This window comes from Apodemus sylvaticus, chromosome 19 (genome assembly GCF_947179515.1).
Source record: "Apodemus sylvaticus chromosome 19, mApoSyl1.1, whole genome shotgun sequence".
In the NCBI taxonomy this organism is placed as follows: domain Eukaryota; kingdom Metazoa; phylum Chordata; class Mammalia; order Rodentia; family Muridae; genus Apodemus; species Apodemus sylvaticus.
In genome coordinates, this window is record NC_067490.1 from 31,087,941 (window position 1) to 31,108,347 (window position 20,407).

At 43.5% G+C, this 20,407-nt stretch overlaps 1 protein-coding gene across 1 annotated transcript; it reads right to left on the minus strand.

The window, feature by feature from the left end:
* Positions 1-2,682: 2,682 nt before the first annotated feature.
* On the minus strand, positions 2,683-13,741 carry Gja1 (gap junction protein alpha 1). Its single transcript, XM_052163848.1, is given in 4 exon segments — positions 2,683-4,311; positions 4,314-4,422; positions 4,424-5,582; positions 13,648-13,741. Coding segments are annotated over 3 exon segments (1,296 nt in total). The 5' UTR covers positions 5,570-5,582; positions 13,648-13,741; the 3' UTR covers positions 2,683-4,270.
* Between the last annotated feature and the right edge of the window lie 6,666 nt (positions 13,742-20,407).

A 20,407-nucleotide genomic window follows, 5' to 3' on the forward strand; every position in this document is an offset into this window, starting at 1 on the left:
TGTGTGTGTGTGTGTGTGTCAGGGGTGGTGGTGGGGGCTATTGCTGAGTTCTTCCCCGCCCCCACCCCCCCAGTCAGGGTCTCTCTGTGTAGCCCTGGCTGACCTGGAACTCACTCTGTAGACCAGGCTGGTCTCTAACTCAGAAATCCGCCTGTCTCTGCTTCCCAAGTGCTGGGATTACAGGTGTGCTCCACTCGGCTGAGTTTTTAACAGCATCTTTTTTTTGTTTTGTTTTGTAGCGGACCTGTGTTCTGTTCCCAGGATCCTTATCTATGGACTCACCACCGCCTGTTCTGATGATCTCTGGCATCTGTGAGTGCTTGTATGGGGTACCCATAAACTCACACATATACAAACTAATAAATCTTTAAAAATAAAAATGGCGTGCCTTGTGACTGTAGGCAGGGCCTCTACTATTGCATTATGTTGCCCTGGAGCTATCCTTGGGCTACATCTCAGCTAAATTGTCCCAGTTGGCTTCTAATGGCTTTTCTGCCTCTCCCTTTACAAAAAAAAAAAAAAGTTTAGAGAATTTTCTGGATGTGGTGCCACAAGCTTGTAAGATAGGACCAGGAATTCAGCCTCAGCGCCATAGCAAGTCTGAGGTCAGTCCAGCCTGAGCTATCCGTCTCCAAACACAAACAGAAAATTTAATGATATCATTTCTCTTTATATGAATACTAGAAAAATAAACAGAATATAAATGTTCCAGTATCTGGAAGGATTACTTTTGTATGTTTTTGGAGACAGGAACTAAATCATTCAGTCATTCTCTACTTAACACCCGATGGGTGGTAGGTGTGCGCAAAATAAAGTGGTTTCTTCTACAAATTAAGGTTTCTCTGATGTCCACCAAGGAGTATAAAAAAGATGATCGTTAAATTTGACCCTGTTACATGTACTTCTGTATGTTCAAATTTTAAACACACAATGTATGTATGCTTTTCTTCTGTTAGAGATGCAACCAGGGTGTGTTGTTTTGAGGGGCTCACTGTATATCTAGAGCTTTTAGTATGTTGACAGTATGAACCACTGTCAACATTTTAAGAAATGTTGACAGTGGTTCATGATTAGTTATTTTTGTCTTCTTGTCTATTCTTTTGTAAATAGGGAAGGTCTCATACTCATATAAACCAAGCTGGTTTCATGTGGCTGAACATGACCTTAAACTTTTAAAATTTATCTAGTATAACACACTGGATACCATTCTGTCATTTTAAAGTGCTGTCATTTTAAAGTGTTTTTATGACTCCTTCTCCAATCCCCTGAAACCTTGAACTTTTGATCCTGTCTACCTCCCAAGTTTATATAGTAGTGAAGATCAAACCCATCACTTCAAATAGGCTGGACAACTGCTCTACTACAGTGATTCTTGACCTTCCCTACTATGCAAACCTTTAATACAGTTCATGGTGTGGTGACTCCCAACTATTTTGTTGCAACTTTATAATTTAATTTTGCAGCTGGGCAGTGTCTTAGTTCCTAAGGTCTTAGGAAATACATGTTTTCTAATGGTCGTGGCACACAGGTTATGAACCGTGACTCTGCAGTTACTGCTCCATCCCCACATTGCTACTTCAGAAGTCATTTCTCTTCTTCCACAGATTCTAAGAAACACTTCAGCTGACTAAGTATTGAGGCTTGACCTTGAGTTCAGCCTCAAGACTCCTATATGCTGATATATTACTGACATTTGCATTTTACTTATTCTTGATATTGCATTTTGTGGCTGAAATCTCAATTGACCAGTGTCAATTTCCTTTTACAGTGTTGATTTTTTTCTTGGGACCTTTAGGTTTGCTTGGTTTTTGGTCTATGTAGCCCTGGCTGGTCTGGAAATCACCATAGACTATATTTGTGTCTAAAGCCCAGACATTCATTTACCTTTCTCTACCTGTGAGTGCAGGATTAACGATGCCCACAATAACCAGCAAGTTGCCATCACAAAATTACTTAATAAAATTAACAAAATTTAGTTCTTTCTCTGAATGTAAGGATACCCAAGCTTGTAGTTGTGGGCAACTTAACAAGTCTTATTAAAGTTGAATCCAGATGGGGACACACCTCAGTGTTAAAGCATGTGCTCAACTGTCCGTAACAACCCATATACCCTCCCCAAATCTATAGCTACAATCTACAGACTATAATCACTACACCTGGCCTACAATTCCATGTATTGAGGAAGCTGTGGCAAGAGAATAAATATAGAGGCTGGTGGTATATCACTCTAGGTTTGAGTTCATTAGTGTGTAGGGCCTGGTGTGGAATGAAACTGTACTCTAAATTAAACATTTGTATATTTTATTTCCTGTTAAAATATTACCCTAATATTTCGAAATCAATGATGCACAGAACATAGTTTACGGTGATCGTCCTTAAAAAACTAACTAACTAACAAAAAAGTCAGATTCAGTTCCTAGCATCCACGTGGCAGTTCATGACTATCTCTAATTGTAGCCCCAGGGGATTTGACACTAGAATTATTTTTCTGGCCACCACAGGCAACAACAGAAAATGGTGAACAGACATACAGGCAGGCCGAAGATCAAAACCCATAAACATAAAATAAAAGTGAATTTCATTAGTCCAAGACATTATAATCATTGGATCTATTTTTGGTAATCTTGAATAAATTCGGTAAGTGTTTTTTTTTTTTAAATCATACAAGACATGCAGGCTATCTTTATTATACTAAATTAAAACTTTATTGAATAAGGAACACTCTCCAGAGCACATGGTTGGATGGGCGAGGTCTACATTACATGCAATGAAGCTGAACATGACAGTAGTTTAACATGGAATGTCAAACATTAGTTTCTCATTGTACAGAAACTCCTTAAGTAGCTGACGCGCAAGAGGAAACACATGATAACCCAACATTTCAATCATCTGTGATGAGTTTTTTAAAAGTCATTTGAAGAAACTGGTGTCTGTAGCATCTGTAGCATACAGTTCAAATAAGTTAGTTACATGTGTACTGCAGAGACCTCCTTCACCCTCTCTAGTGTTTCAAAGAAAATCTTAGTGCAAACATCCAAGTTGCTCGTCAATCTAAAAGACTGTTAAACTCAGAATACAAATTCTGAGTTAATGTGTAGTTTAAGTAGGACAAAAATCAGATTACCAGTTACTACAAAGTTCCTTTAGGCTCACTTGATAGTCCACTCTAAGCAACCCTCTTCTAAATCTCTCACATTAATGACTAAAGCCTGTTTACAGTACTAAAATTCTATCATTCAAGCATCAATGATTATATTTCAGAAAAAAAAAAGAAATCATTCATTTCAGTAATGGCTATTACTGCTACATTCTAAAAAAAAAGAGAAAAAAATCATAATTAACAAAACCAGTATCCATAATAGGATACACGGAACAAAAAAGCATTTTAGGGAAAAAGTGTGCTTTACACTTTTTGCACGGCAGGAATTCTATAATGTAAACACCGCGTTGGCCCACACCACAAAAATCCACGAGGAAGGTTCAAATTTGAACACTGTGTGCATTAGATTCAAATCTGTATTTGTGAGTTTATACTGCTTCTGCTTGTACCAATAATGACAAAACACACGCTTACACACACGCATACCCACACGTAGAAGGGATTGATTGTTAAATATTGAGCATGGCTTGCCTCCCTGATGCTACCCCCCACCCCCCCAAAAAAAAGATGTTCTAAACTGTTTTAAAAATGTCGATAGAAACCATTTGGTGGAAGACCAATTGAGGATAATGTATGGAAGGCGCAAAGGTGAGATTCGAAAAAGAACCCACTGAGATGCAAATACGTGGGCAATCTTTTCCTTTGAGCCTTGTCTGAACTTCACATTGGGACTAAGAATGAAAATCGTGTCTAGTAGCACAGGCCCCATTCACACCTGGAGGGTCAGGCCGGGGAGGCTTACCTGCAAACTACACGTTTTTTTAAACACTGGAATGTTTTAGCGGGATGTAGGACAATCTGTCTTTTCATAAAGGAAATGCCATGTTGAGGACTCGAATTCCTGCTCAAAGCTAATGCAGAATCTCAGTAAAACAAAAATTAAAAACCAAAAACCAAAAACAACGTTATCACCCACTCACTCACATATACAGAACCATTCTTAAGGTTCAGTTGTGGGGCAGAGAGAGAAAGCCCTTATCTATGTTCACCCAATACGACTCTTACTAGAATTTAAGTTCTTTGAATCTTCTACATTAAATACCAATGTGTACCTCCCTTATCCCACTTGTTCCGCCCAGCTATCCCAAAAGACCCCCCCCCCAAAGGAACCTAGGTATTGTAATGTCTTTGTTTTCTACGCCTCATTACTGAGTTGTTGAGTACCACCATGGGAACGAAATGAACACCCCAGGTACACGTTCTGCTAGCATGCTTTTTCTCCTCCACAATCGATCGGCAGCCTGCCGGTCAAGCCTCTGCTTAAATCTCCAGGTCATCAGGCCGTGGTCTGCTGCTGGCGCGGCTGCTGGCTCTGCTGGAAGGTCGCTGGTCCACGATGGCTAATGGCTGGAGTTCGTGTCCAGCAGCAACTTTTTTGGCGTTTTGGTTGTCGTCAGGGAAATCGAACGGCTGGGCGTGGGAGTTGGAGATGGTGCTTCCGGCCTGCCCCATTCGATTTTGCTCTGCGCTGTAATTTGCCCAGTTTTGCTCGCTGGCTTGCTTGTTGTAATTGCGGCACGAGGAATTGTTTCTGTCACCGGTAACCAGCTTGTACCCAGGAGGAGACATAGGTGAGAGCGGAGCTGTTGGTGAGGAGCAGCCGTTGAAGTACGCGTATTTTGGAGATCCGCAGTCTTTTGATGGGCTCAGTGGACCAGTGGTGGCGTGGTAAGGATCGCTTCTCCCCTTCACGCGATCCTTAACGCCCTTGAAGAAGACATAGAAGAGTTCGATGATGTTCAAAGCGAGAGACACCAAGGACACCACCAGCATGAAGATGATGAAGATGGTTTTCTCTGTGGGACGAGAGAGGAAGCAGTCCACCTGGTGAGGGCAGGGATCTCTCTTGCAGGTGTAGACGGCACTCAAGCTGAACCCATAGATGTACCACTGGATCAGCAGGAAGGCCACCTCGAAGACGGACTTGAAGAGGATGCTGATGATGTAGGTTCTCAGCAGGCCTCCCCTCATCTTCACCTTGCCGTGTTCTTCAATGCCGTACTTGAACTTCTTGATTTCAATCTGCTTCAGGTGCATCTCCACGTTGACGCCGTCCGTCTGGGCCACTTTCAGTTCCTCTTCTTTCTTGTTGAGTTTCTCTTCCTTTCTCATCACATAGAACACGTGAGCCAAGTACAGGAGGGTGGGCACGGACACGAATATGATCTGAAGGACCCAGAAGCGCACGTGAGAGATGGGGAAGGACTTGTCATAGCAGACATTCTCGCAACCGGGTTGTTGAGTGTTACAGCGAAAGGCAGACTGTTCGTCACCCCAAGCTGACTCAACCGCTGTCCCCAGGAGCAGGATTCTGAAAATGAAGAGCACTGACAGCCACACCTTCCCTCCAGCCGTGGAGTAGGCTTGGACCTTGTCCAAAAGCTTCCCCAAGGCGCTCCAGTCACCCATGTCTGGGCACCTCCTAAGAAAAAAAACAAAACAAAACAAAAACAAAACCATGAAAACAACTCAGTGATTATAGACTGTAAATTGATGGTTTCACATATACAGTTTCTTTTTTCAGGGGGTCAGTCAAAATAAGGCAGACTCAACCCAACCCACAACAGAATCCAAGGGCAAATCTGGCAGCACTTCCCAAAGATGAAGTTGAATCAGAAGTTGCAGGACCCAGCTATAGGGAGAGAAAGCCCAACTTGTTGAAGATGTATTGTTAAGCCTCTGGACAACCACCTTGCCATGTGGCCTGACAGGCTCTCCCTACCAAGTGCCTTTGCTTAGTTTATTTGTCTGATAAACAAGGACAGTTCTCTCCTGGAGACCAAGGGTCTGTGTGCCTGTCTGCCTAAGCAAAATGTTGGCATGCATTATTAAAGTATAGGCACCTAAGTAAGGATTGAGCAAAAGACCTTCAGCAACCAACCTTTGCTTCCCAGCATGCTACAGTATACCTGCTTATTCCCAATTTTATTCTGAAATATTTCTCCTTGATATGATATATCAAACATGACATTTGTGCACCTCTGAATTAAGTTCATCTGTACATTTCTCTTTCTTTCTTTGATGGGTCTCCTATATTAGCTCAACTTGATATCTTCCCCTCATTGCCTTCTGAGACTCTCTAGGCATGTGTTCTTATACTTACTCTGTGTCTTAGCATGAGACAGGAGGATTACAGTTGTGAAATGGAGGGTATCCTGACACTCAGCCTACATAAAAAAAAAACCCAAAAAACTCTAGATTATGTACATGTCTTTCTTTCTTTCTTTCTTTCTTTCTTTCTTTCTTTCTTTCTTTCTTTCTTTCTCTCTTTCTTTTGTTGTTGCTGTTTTTTGTTTTGTTTGTTTTTAATTTTGAGACAGGGTTTCTCTGTATAGCCCTGGCTGCTGGAACTCACTCTGTAGACCAGGCTGGCCTCGAACTCAGAAATCCACCTGCCTCTGCCTCCCAAGTGCTGGGATTAAAGGCATGCACCACCACTGCCCGGCCCTAACGAACACATTTCAATTGAGTACAATTTGTCTCAGATTTACTTAACAGCTTGATGAACAAAAAAGGGAGCACATCAGAGTATTTTCTCAGCCTGGTGGCATGGCACACACCTGTGATTCTCCAGCACTAGAGAGGCAGAGGCAGGTAGATGTCTGAGTCCAAGGCCAGACTGGTCTACAGAGTGAATTCCGGGACAGGTGAGGCTATACAGAAAATAAACAACAAGCAACATACAAAAGAACAGCAGAGAGAGGGGGCGGGCATTGCTCAGGTGAGTGGGAGAGAGAGAGAGAGAGAGAGAGAGAGAGAGAGAGAAGGGGGGCTTGGAGGCAATGCAGCCACTTGTACCTAGCCAAGGATGGAAACTCGTGCCTATAGTTTCGGCTCTTAGCATGTAGAAACAAAAGAATCACTACGCTCATGAGGCTAGCCTGGTCTACACAATGCTCCAGACCAACAAGGGCTACAAAGCGAAGCCCTGTAACACGGGTCAAAGCAAGAAGCAGCAGGCACAGAGGCCGTTTCTTTTCAGCAAAGCCTTGCAGAAAAGATGCAGTCAAAGATCCAATAATTAACTGCCCATAGCTCCGGAGGGAGAGGTGGGGTTATGAACCTCTCCCCACTCCATGGGTGCCTTTGAAGATGGCCAGACTTCAGCCAAAACTAGAATAGTAAGATGTGGGTGGGCGGGCCCATGCAAATAGTATTTTCTAAACAGTTGCAGACAAAAGACTCTTCTCCTTTTTAGAAGGTATTTCTGACTGTGAAACGACAACGCAGAAGGTGAAATCAGTATATGACATGTACACAGAGAGGAGGAAGGCTGGCCCATTCCAGAGTTAAACAACCAGGGAAAGGCTTAAGAAGGGAATAATTTAATCTTCATGGGCAGTGTAATGGTCTGAGAACCTCAAGAGCCTCTAATTTAGCAGAAAATACTGGACTAGGAGTGAAGGGTAGTTCACAAGGGTCAAGCAAACAAGGAGAAACTTTGAAGCCATATTCAGACAGTTCTATGTGATGATGTGTAAATTGGCTCCACTTCTGTTTGTAAGGAATTGTAATATTCTGCCAGGGTCATCTGCTTTTGCTCAGATATCCACTCGTTGGGGAGTGGGGTGGCGAAAACAGAGTGATTAGCCGTGTGCACGCATCTCATCGCAATCATCCAGCAGTAGATCAAGCGAGCAGCTCGCTCAGGGATAGAGTGGGCACCACATGCGCCCCCCCCCCCCATTTACCCAGCGCTTCCTTGCTGTTCAAGGTAAAGTACAGTTTGAGGGGTGCTGGAAGTTCATTATTAAATTCTTTTACTCTGGAGTAAGAAACTTGACTTTCGTTAAATTTAGAGATTCCACAAAACTATTCCCAGTGCCAGGGCATGTGAATTGGGTCACCAGTCAGTTCTCTGGGTTTAATAGGTTTTTTTTTTCCTTTAATTACACCAGCGATTTAATTGCAAAGCTGTCTTTTCTTTAAGCACCCACTCATCAGTCATTTGCATTAACGAGTTACAGTCTTTCATCTGAATAAGATATGAATTATCCAATTTGGGCACTCTAGCTCCTGTAACATGTAGATACCTGTCTTTACCACTATCATAGACACCATCGAATAATGCTTAATGTGATGTCCCATCTCGTGACTCCAAATTTAGTTACCTCTCTGCTTTTAGCTTTCACTATCTCCAATCCACTGTCTGTTCCTCTTTTAAAAATTAGACCTTGCTAATATTTTTACTTTTCTAAATCTTAGCCAAAAAAAAAAAAAGTTTGATTTTTCAGCACAGGATCTTGCTAGATATTGCTAACTAGACTCTAGCTTAGTATGACTTTAAGCTCGTAGCAGACACTCCAGTTACTCTCCCAAACTGCTAACTATATAGGCACTCACAAGCAGACCTGGCTCTTGGTTGAAATGTTAATGTGCCTTTAAAACAAAAGGGCTGAATTATGCTCAGAGTCCTTGGCACTGTTATCTTTCCTTCTTTCTTCAAGCTATAAACTACACTTACAAGATAGGTACATGACATATGAGGAAACAGGCTTCTTGGGGCTCCCTTATTTTCTATATGCTAAAGTTGGAACTTTATCATTATACCATGGTCTACGTTAATGCTTTGTGCAAAGTCCTCAGATACAGCTTTTTTTCCCCCATTTATTTCCTCCTTTGACTCAGTCAAAGGTAGACCAGGCTATCCTCAAAACCTGTAGCTATTCACAGAAGGATGACTTCGGTCCTCCTGCCTACACCTCTACAGGATTACAAGCTCAAACAAGTGCTCAAATTAGCTAGATCTCCAGCCCCTTGGAGCAGATTAGGCAGTGCCCAGGTTGGTCACTCTAGAACTTTTGGTATCCCACCTTAGACCGACTGCCTTCTCTGCACAATCACCTAGTCCGGATGCTCAAAGCCCCAGGCACACAGTGACCTTCCTGAGGACACACTAGGTCTCTTTATCAAGTAGCTTTCCAACTCCACGAGTCACACAAAAAGCATCTGCTGACATATATGCGTGTCCCTCAAGAGTGGATTGAATTTGAACTTCTGCAAGGTGAGAGCTGGGAGATCAGTCTTTAGGCTTTTTGTTATGTTTTGTTTTATTCCCCCCTTCCCCTCCCCCCCCCCTACCCCGTTACTATTTAAAACAAATGTTCCAGGTGGTTCTAAAGTAAAGTCTTGGAGGCCAGCAGGCAATGAGTGGCTTCTGCAAAGATTGGGTGTTTTCCTGCCTAAAATATTTCCGAGTGGCGGAACATCTGGGAAGGAGAAAGGGCCAGAGCGTCTAAATATTTAGTTTGAGGTACAGAGCATTTAGGGACAGCAGCTCTCTGGCACCTGTGAACTGAGGTCACTCTTGGCTCCGCTGGTTCTGTCTGTCACTTACTCCTTGCCACTGCCCGAGATCACAGGAATGAAAACTGTTTAACCTAAATGAGTCGTCTTCAAAATAGTTTACATCTTAGTTTAAAACTAGCTGACTGTGTCTTTCCCTGGAGTCTTAGCAAATCATCGTTACAGAAGCTGCAGTCGAATCCCGTGCTGCTGGTATTACAAGAATATCACCGTTGGAACAACTGACTTTTAATTGTACAGACAACTATAATGCTGAGTAAGAAATAAAACTATTAAACTGAGATTTAATATCTTTTGAGAAGGGCCCACTTCTAGCACTAGGTTTGGCTTTGTTTCTGGGGGTGACCTTGAACTCCCGATTCCCCACTTCCACCTCAAGTGCTGAGATTACAGGTGTGAGCCACCACTCTCAACTAGTAGCAATCTTTACTGGACATAGACTAAGAGATCTGCCTACACAGCCTCCGGAATGTTGGGATTAATTAAAGGTATGCACTACCACCCACCACGCCTAGGTAGCAATCTTCTCACAGAATGAGTGAAGTGAATTTAGATGAAGGTCCTTTGATATTTTAGATAAAAGTAAGCTATCTAAAAACCCACAAGGAAGTGCCTATAGAAGTTCTTGATTAAAGCCATTTAATGGGCAATTTATTGCTTAGTGCGGTTTCCTCCCCACCACTACCCCCATGGTCCTCACCTCAGCCTAGAACTGGTGTCTGGGTGGTTACCCTTCACAGCCTTCCAAGGGCTGAGGCCATTCTAGCACCATTGGGTGTTTTTGCTGTCATTGTTTAATAAATAGGTTTTCTCTGTATAGTCCAGGTTGGTCTTGAGCTCAAGAGATCTGCCTGCCTCTGCCTACCAAGCGCTGAAGTTAAAGGTGTGTACCACCACACTCCACTTCCTAGTGTGTATTTTGAGCATGCCAAGTACAAGATATTGCATGCCTCTAAAACTTAAATGCAAATCCTTCTGACCATGCCAGCCCCTTCCTCGTGTGACTCTTCACTTCCAACCACAGCCAGATTTTTTTGGCCAGTTTTAAGTTGCTACATCATGAATATACCTGGACTTAATGTGCAGATAAGTTTGGCCTTCAAGATGAAGTCAGTCTATGACCGCTTCCGTTCAGCACCCTAGCATTTAGCCTGACTCACCTCTCTTCAGTTTTCCTGTCTCCCTAACTTGCCAAAATATTTGCATCTGCACTCTTCTTTTCAGGTCTCACCTCCTTAGCCAGCTTTCCTGAGCAGGAACTATGAACTAGCCCTTCCCCAGGTCCCGGAATTTCCTGTTTCCCCTGTCCAATCTTTTTAAAAACAGCTTTCCTCTGTGCCACGTAACCTACATTTGCTTACTGTGGGGATCCTCCTCTCGAATGTGCACTCTGAGGGAGCTCGAGTTCCCACAGTACCCCAGAATAAGACATGCTGCGTAACCATCTGTGAGGGAATTCAGGAGACTCTCATCTGGGAGTATGTTTGATGCTATAATCTCAGCGCTAAGGAGGCTGAAACAGAAGGATTCTGACAAATTTAAGGTCAGAGTCAGGTCTATAAAAGCCAGACTGTCCAAAACTTTAAAACAAAACAAGCAAAAACTCTTCTTTTATAAAGCCAGAGAGGCTGGAGAAATGACCCAACAGAGAGCACTTGTTGCTCTTGCAGAGGACATGGGTTGAGCTCCCAGCATACCTAAGATAGAGAGTTTCAGATCCAGAGGAGCCAATCCCTCTGTGCCCCTGTGGACCTGCAGGCATCAGGTACACAGACACACACAGACACACACAGACACACACAGACACACACACACACACACACACACTCGACAAAACACTCATCCACACAGAGCAAAGGCTATTTTGCTTTGTGTGTGTTCTTTCACTTACTTAAAGTAGTATCTAAAATTTCCAAGTGAGTTTGCTAAAGGACTGCTGTTGGTTGAAAAGGCATGCTTCAAATCACTCCCGAGCTGGTTAAAGCTACAGTGAGACAGACCTCAGTGGTGGTTAGGCCCCTCTGAGAAATGCTCCAACCCACCCCACCCCCACCCCCCAGTTTAGAGTGGTTTCATGGGTGGTACCACATGATTTCACGGCAGCCAAGGACAATCACAGACACCGTCTACTTGAAAAGTTTACTTCAAGAATGACAATACTTGAGAAAAGGTTCTGAATAAGAGAGCATTACTGGCTTTACCAGTTATTTAAATGTAGAACCTCTCCACAGCCTGAGTCCACAAGCAACGAGTTGATTTGAATCCAGCACCACAGAAAACATCTCCAGATCAGATCAAACTCAACCTTCGTAGCCTTCTATGACAGGAGTCTGTTTAGCTCTTTTGTCAATGAAACCTGTTCTATGTAAACATCATTGTTACAAATTCCGACACACAGGGTCAGGATTATCTCAATTCTTTTGTAAGGAATTTCTTAATATTTCCAGGCTCACCTGCTTTGATATAAACACCAGACGGTTTCTTTATCCTGCTCTTTACATATCCTGGTCTGGACAGTCAAAACCAGACTCTAGGGAATAAGCTGTTAGGTTAAGGCACCCCACCCAAACGAAGTTGGTGAACCAAGAGACGGATCTCTTTCCCTGCCACCCATGCTTGCTCAGTCAACTTTACGGATGGGGCTAGTGTCAGATCAGAAGCTACAACGTAAGTGCCATACTTAACTGTCATCCAAATAATCCCGAAAATCACCATTTTTTTTTGTTATTTCATCTGCCTCCACTCTCCCACACACCTCCAAACGGATAGCTCTTACTAAACAATTCTGTAAGTCCGTGGTCAGGTAAAACAAGTTTAGGATACTCAAGTATATTAAGAACAGTCTATCTGCCTCAGTAAGCACAAGTGAGATAACCCATATGTTTTAAGTTTTACTTAAGACCACGATAAAATATAGCTGTTTCTTTCAAAAGTACTGTAAATTTATTTCATCTACCTTCTAATTTTGGTATCTTTTTAGGTAGCAAAATAGTTAACTAAAACTGTCTGAAAACAACAGAGTTTTTTTTTTTTAAAAAAAAGTAGACAATTAGAAAAAAAAATGAGATGTGAATTTAGGCAGTTACCTAAAGAACTAATAACCATGGTTGAATTTTGGCAACAGGCATTCTCCTCACAAATCTCTTTACGGTCAATTAACAGTCATGGAAAGTGGAGATTTTAACCAGTTACCCCAAGAAATCGACACACCCTCATCATCTGCACCCTCCCCACTTAGAAGCAGCTGGGAATTTTTAAGCTTGGGAGTATCTACATTTAATGTAGACGTTAATGATACACCCGGGATGATTGTCTTTTTTTTTTTCCTTCCCTCAGAGCGAGCTGGATAAGCCTCAACACATCAAAAGTCAAACAGAATCTTGAAGGGAAGTTAGAACAACAGGAAAGGTGGAGTCCCAGGTATTAATCAGTGGGTGACTTTCCTATAGTTCCCTTCCCTCGGGGTATACAAAGTTCTACGGTTCACGTGAGCTACACCGCGGCAATACCGTAACACAAGGCAGAGTAAGTAGCCACCATCCTTTCTCTCTGCGGGAATTGGAAACAGCTAAGCAGCCAAGCTCTGTTCCCTATGCGGAAGGAAATGCAAGCCTTTCCTTCTTGCTGCTGGCTTTAGAAACAAATTTCCCGTGTAAGGTCAGCAATAATAAGACTCCCAACCTCAAAGAATGACGGGGCAAGGTTGAAGAGCTTAATACTATAGCATGTGTTTAGACAGGGGAATACCAAAGCACTACCACCCGGAAACCCAGGCAAAGGACAGGTAGCCACTCAGGTAGCCACTGTACTCGAATCTGGGTGCGCAAGGCTTTCTCATACCGGGGAGATGCATTCCAAAATTCAGAATTCAACACCTCACCAGGACAGACGGTATGGTCTATAACTGCGCTCATTTTCAAGCAATTTGGCCTACCTACCCAGCCGAATTAACTAGTAGTAGCCCCCTTCCCAGATAGTCTGTGTCCTCATTAGCATATTTTACTTTACAGACTTTATTTTCAGCAATCCTCATTAAAAAAAAATAATAATAACAACCTCAGGCTTCCTCATGGGACACTACTGACCGTCGAAGGTTGCCCAGTGGGTCTTTGGGACTGGTAAGATTCACCGCCTTCCAGCCACCACTATTCTGCTTGGGGAACAAAGGAAATCAAACCCACCTCCGAGAGCTACCCTGTAGGTTTTTAGATCTCCTCTTCCCACCCGAAACCCAGCAGTGGGAGGGAAAGGGAAGCTCTCCTCCGGGCGCGGGCCGGGGAGTGCTCGACCAAGACTCTGTCAGAGATGCCCAGCGAGCGTTGGGTGGACCCGAGGGCACTAACCGGGAGAACTCTGCTCGGAAGCCAAGGTTTGAATTTCCCAATGCAGAACGGATTTGCCTCAGCACACGTCAGTAGCCGTGGCAGGGTTTCTCGAAGGGTCTTCTTTGCCCCTCCTTCTTCCGCCCCGCCTCATTCTTGGGGAATTTCAAGAGTTTCCACGAGTGTTACAAGTGCATTTACCAGCACCGGGGCTCCCTAGGTGTTTAGGGGGCCTTCCCAGGGGCTCCACTCAACCACCGACGAGTTTAGACAGAGAAACCGCGAAAAGGCGGCTCGGAGGGCGCGGGGTCCTTCAGATTGACAACTTTAATAAAGTCGACCCCTTGCTCTCTGACCATAGGACGGCGAGCCTGGCCTCCCCTCCCCCACTTCGCAGGCAGCAGTCGGGACAGCGAAGCCCGGAGGCTGCGGGGAGCGCAAGCGGAGCCCGGGATGCTGCTAAGATTGGGCAGGAGGGGGTCTGTGCCACCCTCTGCCCTAAAGCTTTCATTTCAGAACGACTTGGCCTGGTCTGGTACAGAAAAAAAGCCCTTCAATACAGACCCACCCTGAATTATTTCGGTGGATTTAGGCCGGCCAAAATGAAGAGCGGACAAAGTGCTTTAGAGCATGTGTTACCGATTAAAAAATAAAAGCTTCTAACACGGACCCCTTTTAAACTGTACATCAGCATCATTTTTGCTTAGTGCTTTGCACCTTCTGGTTAGCGCCAATTCAAAACTGTCCCATCAGCTCTGAAGTCGCTACAGGTCCGGGCAGGCAGGCGGAGGGGGGAGGGGGGCAGCTCTTTCTAAAGCGCAGCTCCAAAAAAATCCATTTTTCCTATTCCTTCTAGGAGCTCGCGTTTTAGCAGTTGATTTTGGAAAAGCAACCTGGCACAACACTGTTTCTAAACGCCCGTTCTTTCTCTAAGGCTCGGTAAGTCACCACCACCCATTCAAGATTTCTCGCGCCGGGAGTTGCCAGCGTGGAGTTAAAAAAAAAAAAAAAAAAAAAAAAGCTGGCGTTGCGGGCTAAGGGGTTCATCCCGTAGCACCGCGCTGGAGTGCACAAAGTACCTACTGTTGGTCTAAAAACCCTAACAGCAGCACCCTGATCTACGTATTTTCTCCTTTAATCCCGAAACCTCTAAGGGAGAACCACGTGGAAGTCAACTGCTGCCGTAACGTCTCAACAAAGCACTCTGTTACAAAAGGTGCCTGCTTTTTCAAGGCAGAACAGCCGAAGGGATTTTCATAAGAGAGAAAAAAGCATGCAGCATCCAGCACTATAGGAAACAGATGAAGCAAAGTTGTCTGAAGTGCCCCCCCCCCCGATCACTCCCCCCCCCCCACCTCCGCAACACCTTCTCCATTGGTGACTACAGAAAAGTGAAATTAGGCTCTGCAACAAAGAACCAAGTCTAGTAACTTGGTCCTTCACTCTAGTTGGAAAAAGTTTTGAGCCTTTTACCTGTTGCATTCTCAGCGGAACTTTTTAAACAACTAAAATATAAACCAGCACGTGGAAATGACAAAGGCACTTTGAAGATCATCGTTCTACTTATACAGTATCCTAAGCCAAAGACGCAACGCATTCACAAAACACACTAGAAGAGTTTTCCTTACAGAAAGAGAAGCTACTAGGTAAAGTGGTTTGTTTTTTTTTTTTTTTTCAAAACTTACTCTTTCACTTAATGAAAGTGAAGCCGGCGCGCCAAAGTGGTGGAACTCCTTGGAGGCTGAAGTCAAAGGAAACTGAGAGTTCAGGCTCTCAGACCTGTCTGTTTAAAAGTTTAAAAGTCTGCTGCTGTTTGGTACTTTCCTCACGCCTTTCCCCCAATGAAAGAAAAGTGCTGATACCTCGTAAAAGCGTTTTTCTTACTTGGAGCACAGAGCTTTTAAAAGTTTCAAGCCACTGACTCAACTGGAAGGAGGGGCTAGGAGAAAGGGGAGGGAGGGAGAAAAGGCGGGGAGGAGGTGGGGTGGAGGCTGCCGAGCGCGGAGCTGAGCAGGCAGAAGAAGCCACCTGGCCGAGATAAAGTTGTAGTTTGAACGCGCTGACGAGGAGGGGGGGGGGGGGGGAGTCAGAAACAGCTCTAGATGTAAGTCAACCACTGCAGGGCTGTGCTCCTCACATATAAAAAGTCGTTGGGTGCCGTGCTTGCTTCAGGGGGATGACCAGAGGCAGTGAGATGTCCCTAATAGGTTACGTTTTCTAAATAATAATAAAAAATTACAATAAACAAAAATGGGGGGGGGGGGAGACCAGGGCAACTCGTGCAGACTTGTTCTGCGTTGCCCAAGGTCTGTGAAGCTTGAGGTGGGCGTGAGTGATCTTTCTTATGATCTAATTCTCTTCCTCTTAAACACGGACAATTAACAAAGGAAAGAAGTGGTGGGCATGGGAAAGGTATTTCACAACCAGACCTGTGGAGTGGCGTGTCTACTCTACAGTTTCTCTGCTGCTTTAGGTAGTTTTACTTATTCTTTTAATTAAGAACAAGAAGATAGATGTTCTATATTATGAATAAAAAATATATATCACATATGTAACTTTTGACTGAAATGTAGCTACTGAGCTCTACCCAGTCTCCAAGGAAGTTAAGATCCATATGTTAGTCCGGTTTATGCCTACAATTTAACATTTAAATGGGCAGGGAGATGCCAGCTTTCGCCTCCTCCTCCTCCTCCTCCTCCTCCTCCTCTTCCTCCTCCTCCTCCTCCTCCTCCTCCACCTCCTCTTCCTCCTCCTCCTCCTTCTCCTCCTCTTTCAACTGCAGAACTGAGTTGCTAGATACTTTATATTCGCATAAGCCAGTCTGAAAACTTCTTCCCCTCTTTCTATCCTGTCCCGAGGAAACCCATCCAGGGGAGAGATGTCGGCCTGGTGACTGCCTGTCCACAGCTTCATGGCATCACCCCCGATGGCCTGAGTCTTGTGACCTCATTCTTAGGGTGGGCAGCTCCCTTGAGGACTTCCAGATGTCCTCCAAGAGGGCTTTGTGGTAGGACAATACGCAAGCTTCAGCGGTGTTCCTGGAGGTCTGCACGGAAACCTCCTGGCCTTCGTGCAGGCATCACCTGATGGTGCCGGAACACCTCACACTAAAGCGAATAGCAGAGCAAAGGAAGGCAAAGACTTCCTGGGAAACGCTTTCCCCGGAAGCACCCTCTCCCTGGGAGACTAAAGAAGTGCTATTTAAAAATCTCACACTTTAAGACCCTAGCATGCTCTCTTACTTTTGAGGTTTGTCTTTAACTTAAAAAAAAAAAAAAAAAAAAGGAAATAATGTTACAGAAGCAGAAACTATAATCTGATTTTCAAGGCCTTATGTCCAGCAATGTGATGTTAGATTTTTTTTAACATTTATTTACTGTGTGTATTTATAGATGTGTGTCCAAGTGGAAATTAGAAGACAGCCTTGAAAGTTGAATCCCCCTTTCCATCTCAAAACTGAACTTAGAAACCCAGACCTGACAACAGGCACGTTTACCACTGAGCCACATCACTTATTTACTTACTTTTTTGTTTGTTTGTTTGTTTTAAGGACAAGGTCTCTCTACGTAGCTGTAGCTGTCCTGGAACTCACTAAGTGGAACAAGATGGCCTCTAACTCACAGAGTTCTGCCTGCCTCGGCCTCTTCAGCACTGGGATCGAGTATACATGCCCAGCATATTAAATTTATTTTTTAGCTAATAAAACATATAAGGATTACAGGTAATGTTGGGGTTATGCGATGTTTTGATACAAGTGTAAAGTTTGTGGTACTGAACTCAGTATAAGCGATTTGTCTGTTGTAATATTTATTATTCTCTATGGGAAAATATCCAGGCTTCTGAAGAAATTTTTTTTTAGAACTAACAATGCACCATCGTCCATCCATAGTTAACTTGCCCACACTTAATACACCACATATACAGAACCTCAGTAGAACAGTGTCTTCGAGTCTCCCTTTTCCTCTTTCCCTCTTTGCAAAAACAAATTTTATTTAATTTAAAGGAAGGTTTGCTTGCGGGCATGGTGACCCAAGCCTTTAATCCCAGTGGTCTCTGTCTGTAGCCCCAGTCCCTTGAGGAGATAAAGCAGGACAGTCAACAGAGAAGAGTCTCAAGTAATCCTCCAGTGCATTAGAGGAAAACCAGGGTTGAGTTAAAAAACAAACAAACAAACAAACAAACAGGCTGTAAAGACTAATGTGGAGGGCATCACAGCTGGTGCTAGAATGGAAGAGAAGTGAGCTGTGAGTGTGCCAACCTTAGAGAAGAAAGGGAAGCAGAGATGGTAGAACCTGCTCGTGGACCGATAGGGCCGGGAAACAAGAGGCGGGAGGAAGTGGAGCGCAAGCTTGGAAATTTAATTGGGAAAATATTACTAACACTGAAAAAGGAAGCTGAGGTGGAGGTGTGGGGGTGGGGAAGAGGTGACCCACCAGTTGGAAGACACAAGAGGAGAGAGAAACCTGTGGTGGAGAGCAAAAAATGCCTAGGCAAAGATAGCTAAGTGGATTCTCCACCGTGGGTTAAGGCGTCCAGGTTAAAGATTGTTGTTTAACAGAAAAGAATGGACAGTTAAATCCACAGGTTCTAAAGTGTTTATTAAAAGAAGGAATGTAGGCCGTGAATCTCCAAGACAAAGCGCACAGCTTGAATGGATTTCCTCTAAAGCCCACAAAGAAAAGAAAGACAAAAGCCTGTAAGGTCGAGAGGAGAAAGGCATTCAAGATGGTGGGAGGCGGTGTGGTTGGAAGGAAAATAACACTAGCCTGAGGCTTTCTAGGTCTTTAACTCTGAAAGGGCAATTATTCATAGAAAACAAGAGTGAATGCAGACCCTATGGAAAGTGAAATGCTGAGGTAGAGCGATAGGAAATGGGAGAGTGAAGGTAGTTTCTCTCGGAAGAGTGGGGTTGTCACCTGACTGGAGAGCTGATGAGTGTCTCCTTGGGAGTGATGATGGATCTGTAGAAGACAGAGCTATCTACAACCCGGAGGATCAAGAATAACTTTCCAGTGGGGCTTAACGATTTTATTATCTTATCTTTTCCTTTCCTATTCTCTTCTTTCTCTTTTTTCCTTTCCTTTCCTTTCCTTTCCTTTCCTTTCCTTTCCTTTCCTTTCCTTTCCTTTCCTTTCCTTTCCTTTTTCCTTTCCTTTCCTTTCCCTTCCTTCTTTTCTTTTCTCTTCTCTTCCTTTCCTTTCCTTTCTTCCTCTCTCTTCTCCTCCTCTTCTTCCTCCTCCTCTTTCATCTCCTTGAGTCAAAGTCTCAATATAGATCCTTAGTTTGCCTGCTGCCAGTTTTTGATTAAAGACACCTTTATGAGGTTGAGATTTTGTTTTAAATTTTGAGATAAAGTCTCACTAGCAAGTCACAACCCTCCTCCCTTATTTCCTGTGTTAGGATGCTGGTGTGAGCAGCCATCCTGGTTTATATTTTCTTCTATCAGAATAACAATAATTTTGTGTGCATCAAATTTCACTTTAACGCTTTTTGAGTGTGCAAGGAAGGAGTGGACTAGAATGTGGAGTTCAACAGCAGGCAAGTATGGGAATGCTTTACCTAAATTGGTAGCCAGTTGGGAAGGGATCTTACTTCGAATGCTAGGGAGCCAGCAGCTTCACAAACAAATTATACTAGAATCCTTTTCAACGAAGTTTCTGAAACCTGACAATTCACCTCTTATTCAACCCCAGAGAACTCGTGTAACCGAAACCTTCCTTGTTCCCCATTTATTTAGTTCCCTGTCATCTTTGAAAACAAAGTAAAGGTCAACATTTGACTCCATCTAGGTAAAATTTCTATGGGTCTCCCTTTTACCTCCTGGTGAATCTGACTTTGAAGCTAAAGAAAAAGAAAAGTGTTTATAAAGGGAGGGAAGAATTTGCTTTGTTTTGCTTTGTTTTGTCAAATGGGAAAGGAGTTTAGCCGTGAATAAATATGTCTCTGGCTCCATCTTCTGTACAGAGTGCAAATGAACAGCCCAAGAAGCAACTGTGGCAGCTCTCTTACAGAAGCCACACCTAAGGTCCCTTCCTCCCAGCCCTTCCCTTACTCTGTATACAAGTGTCATTTAACAAATCTCAACTCTGCTTTAAAAGAATATGACTGATAAACCACTTGCTGTTTATTTAATCTTTGTTTGATATCATTTTGATGAAGCTAAGTTAATATTTTAGGATGTTTACATTTAATTATGTAGTAAATATTTACTGTGTCTTATGCCAGATGCCAGTGGTTTTTTAAAAATATTTATTTATTTATTTATTTATTTGTTTGTTTGTTTAATGTGTGTGAGTGTACTGTAGCTGTCTTCAGACACACCAGAAGAGGGCATTGAATGCCAAAACAGATGGTTGTGAGCCACCATGTGGTTTGGGGGATTTGAACTCAGGACCTCTGAAGAGCAAGCAGTCAGTGCTCTTAACTGTTGAGCCATCTCTCCAGCCTCAGTGATAGAATATTTAATTTTGGAATCAAAACCAAAAAGGTGTTAGGGTGAACATTGTTGAGCTTAAGTCTTTTCATGCTCGTAAGAGATTTTTGAAAAAGCAGCATATAACAAGAACAAGAAAGAAAAGAAAGCTAGTTTTGTTTTTCTGAAAGGGAGCACAATCTTTCC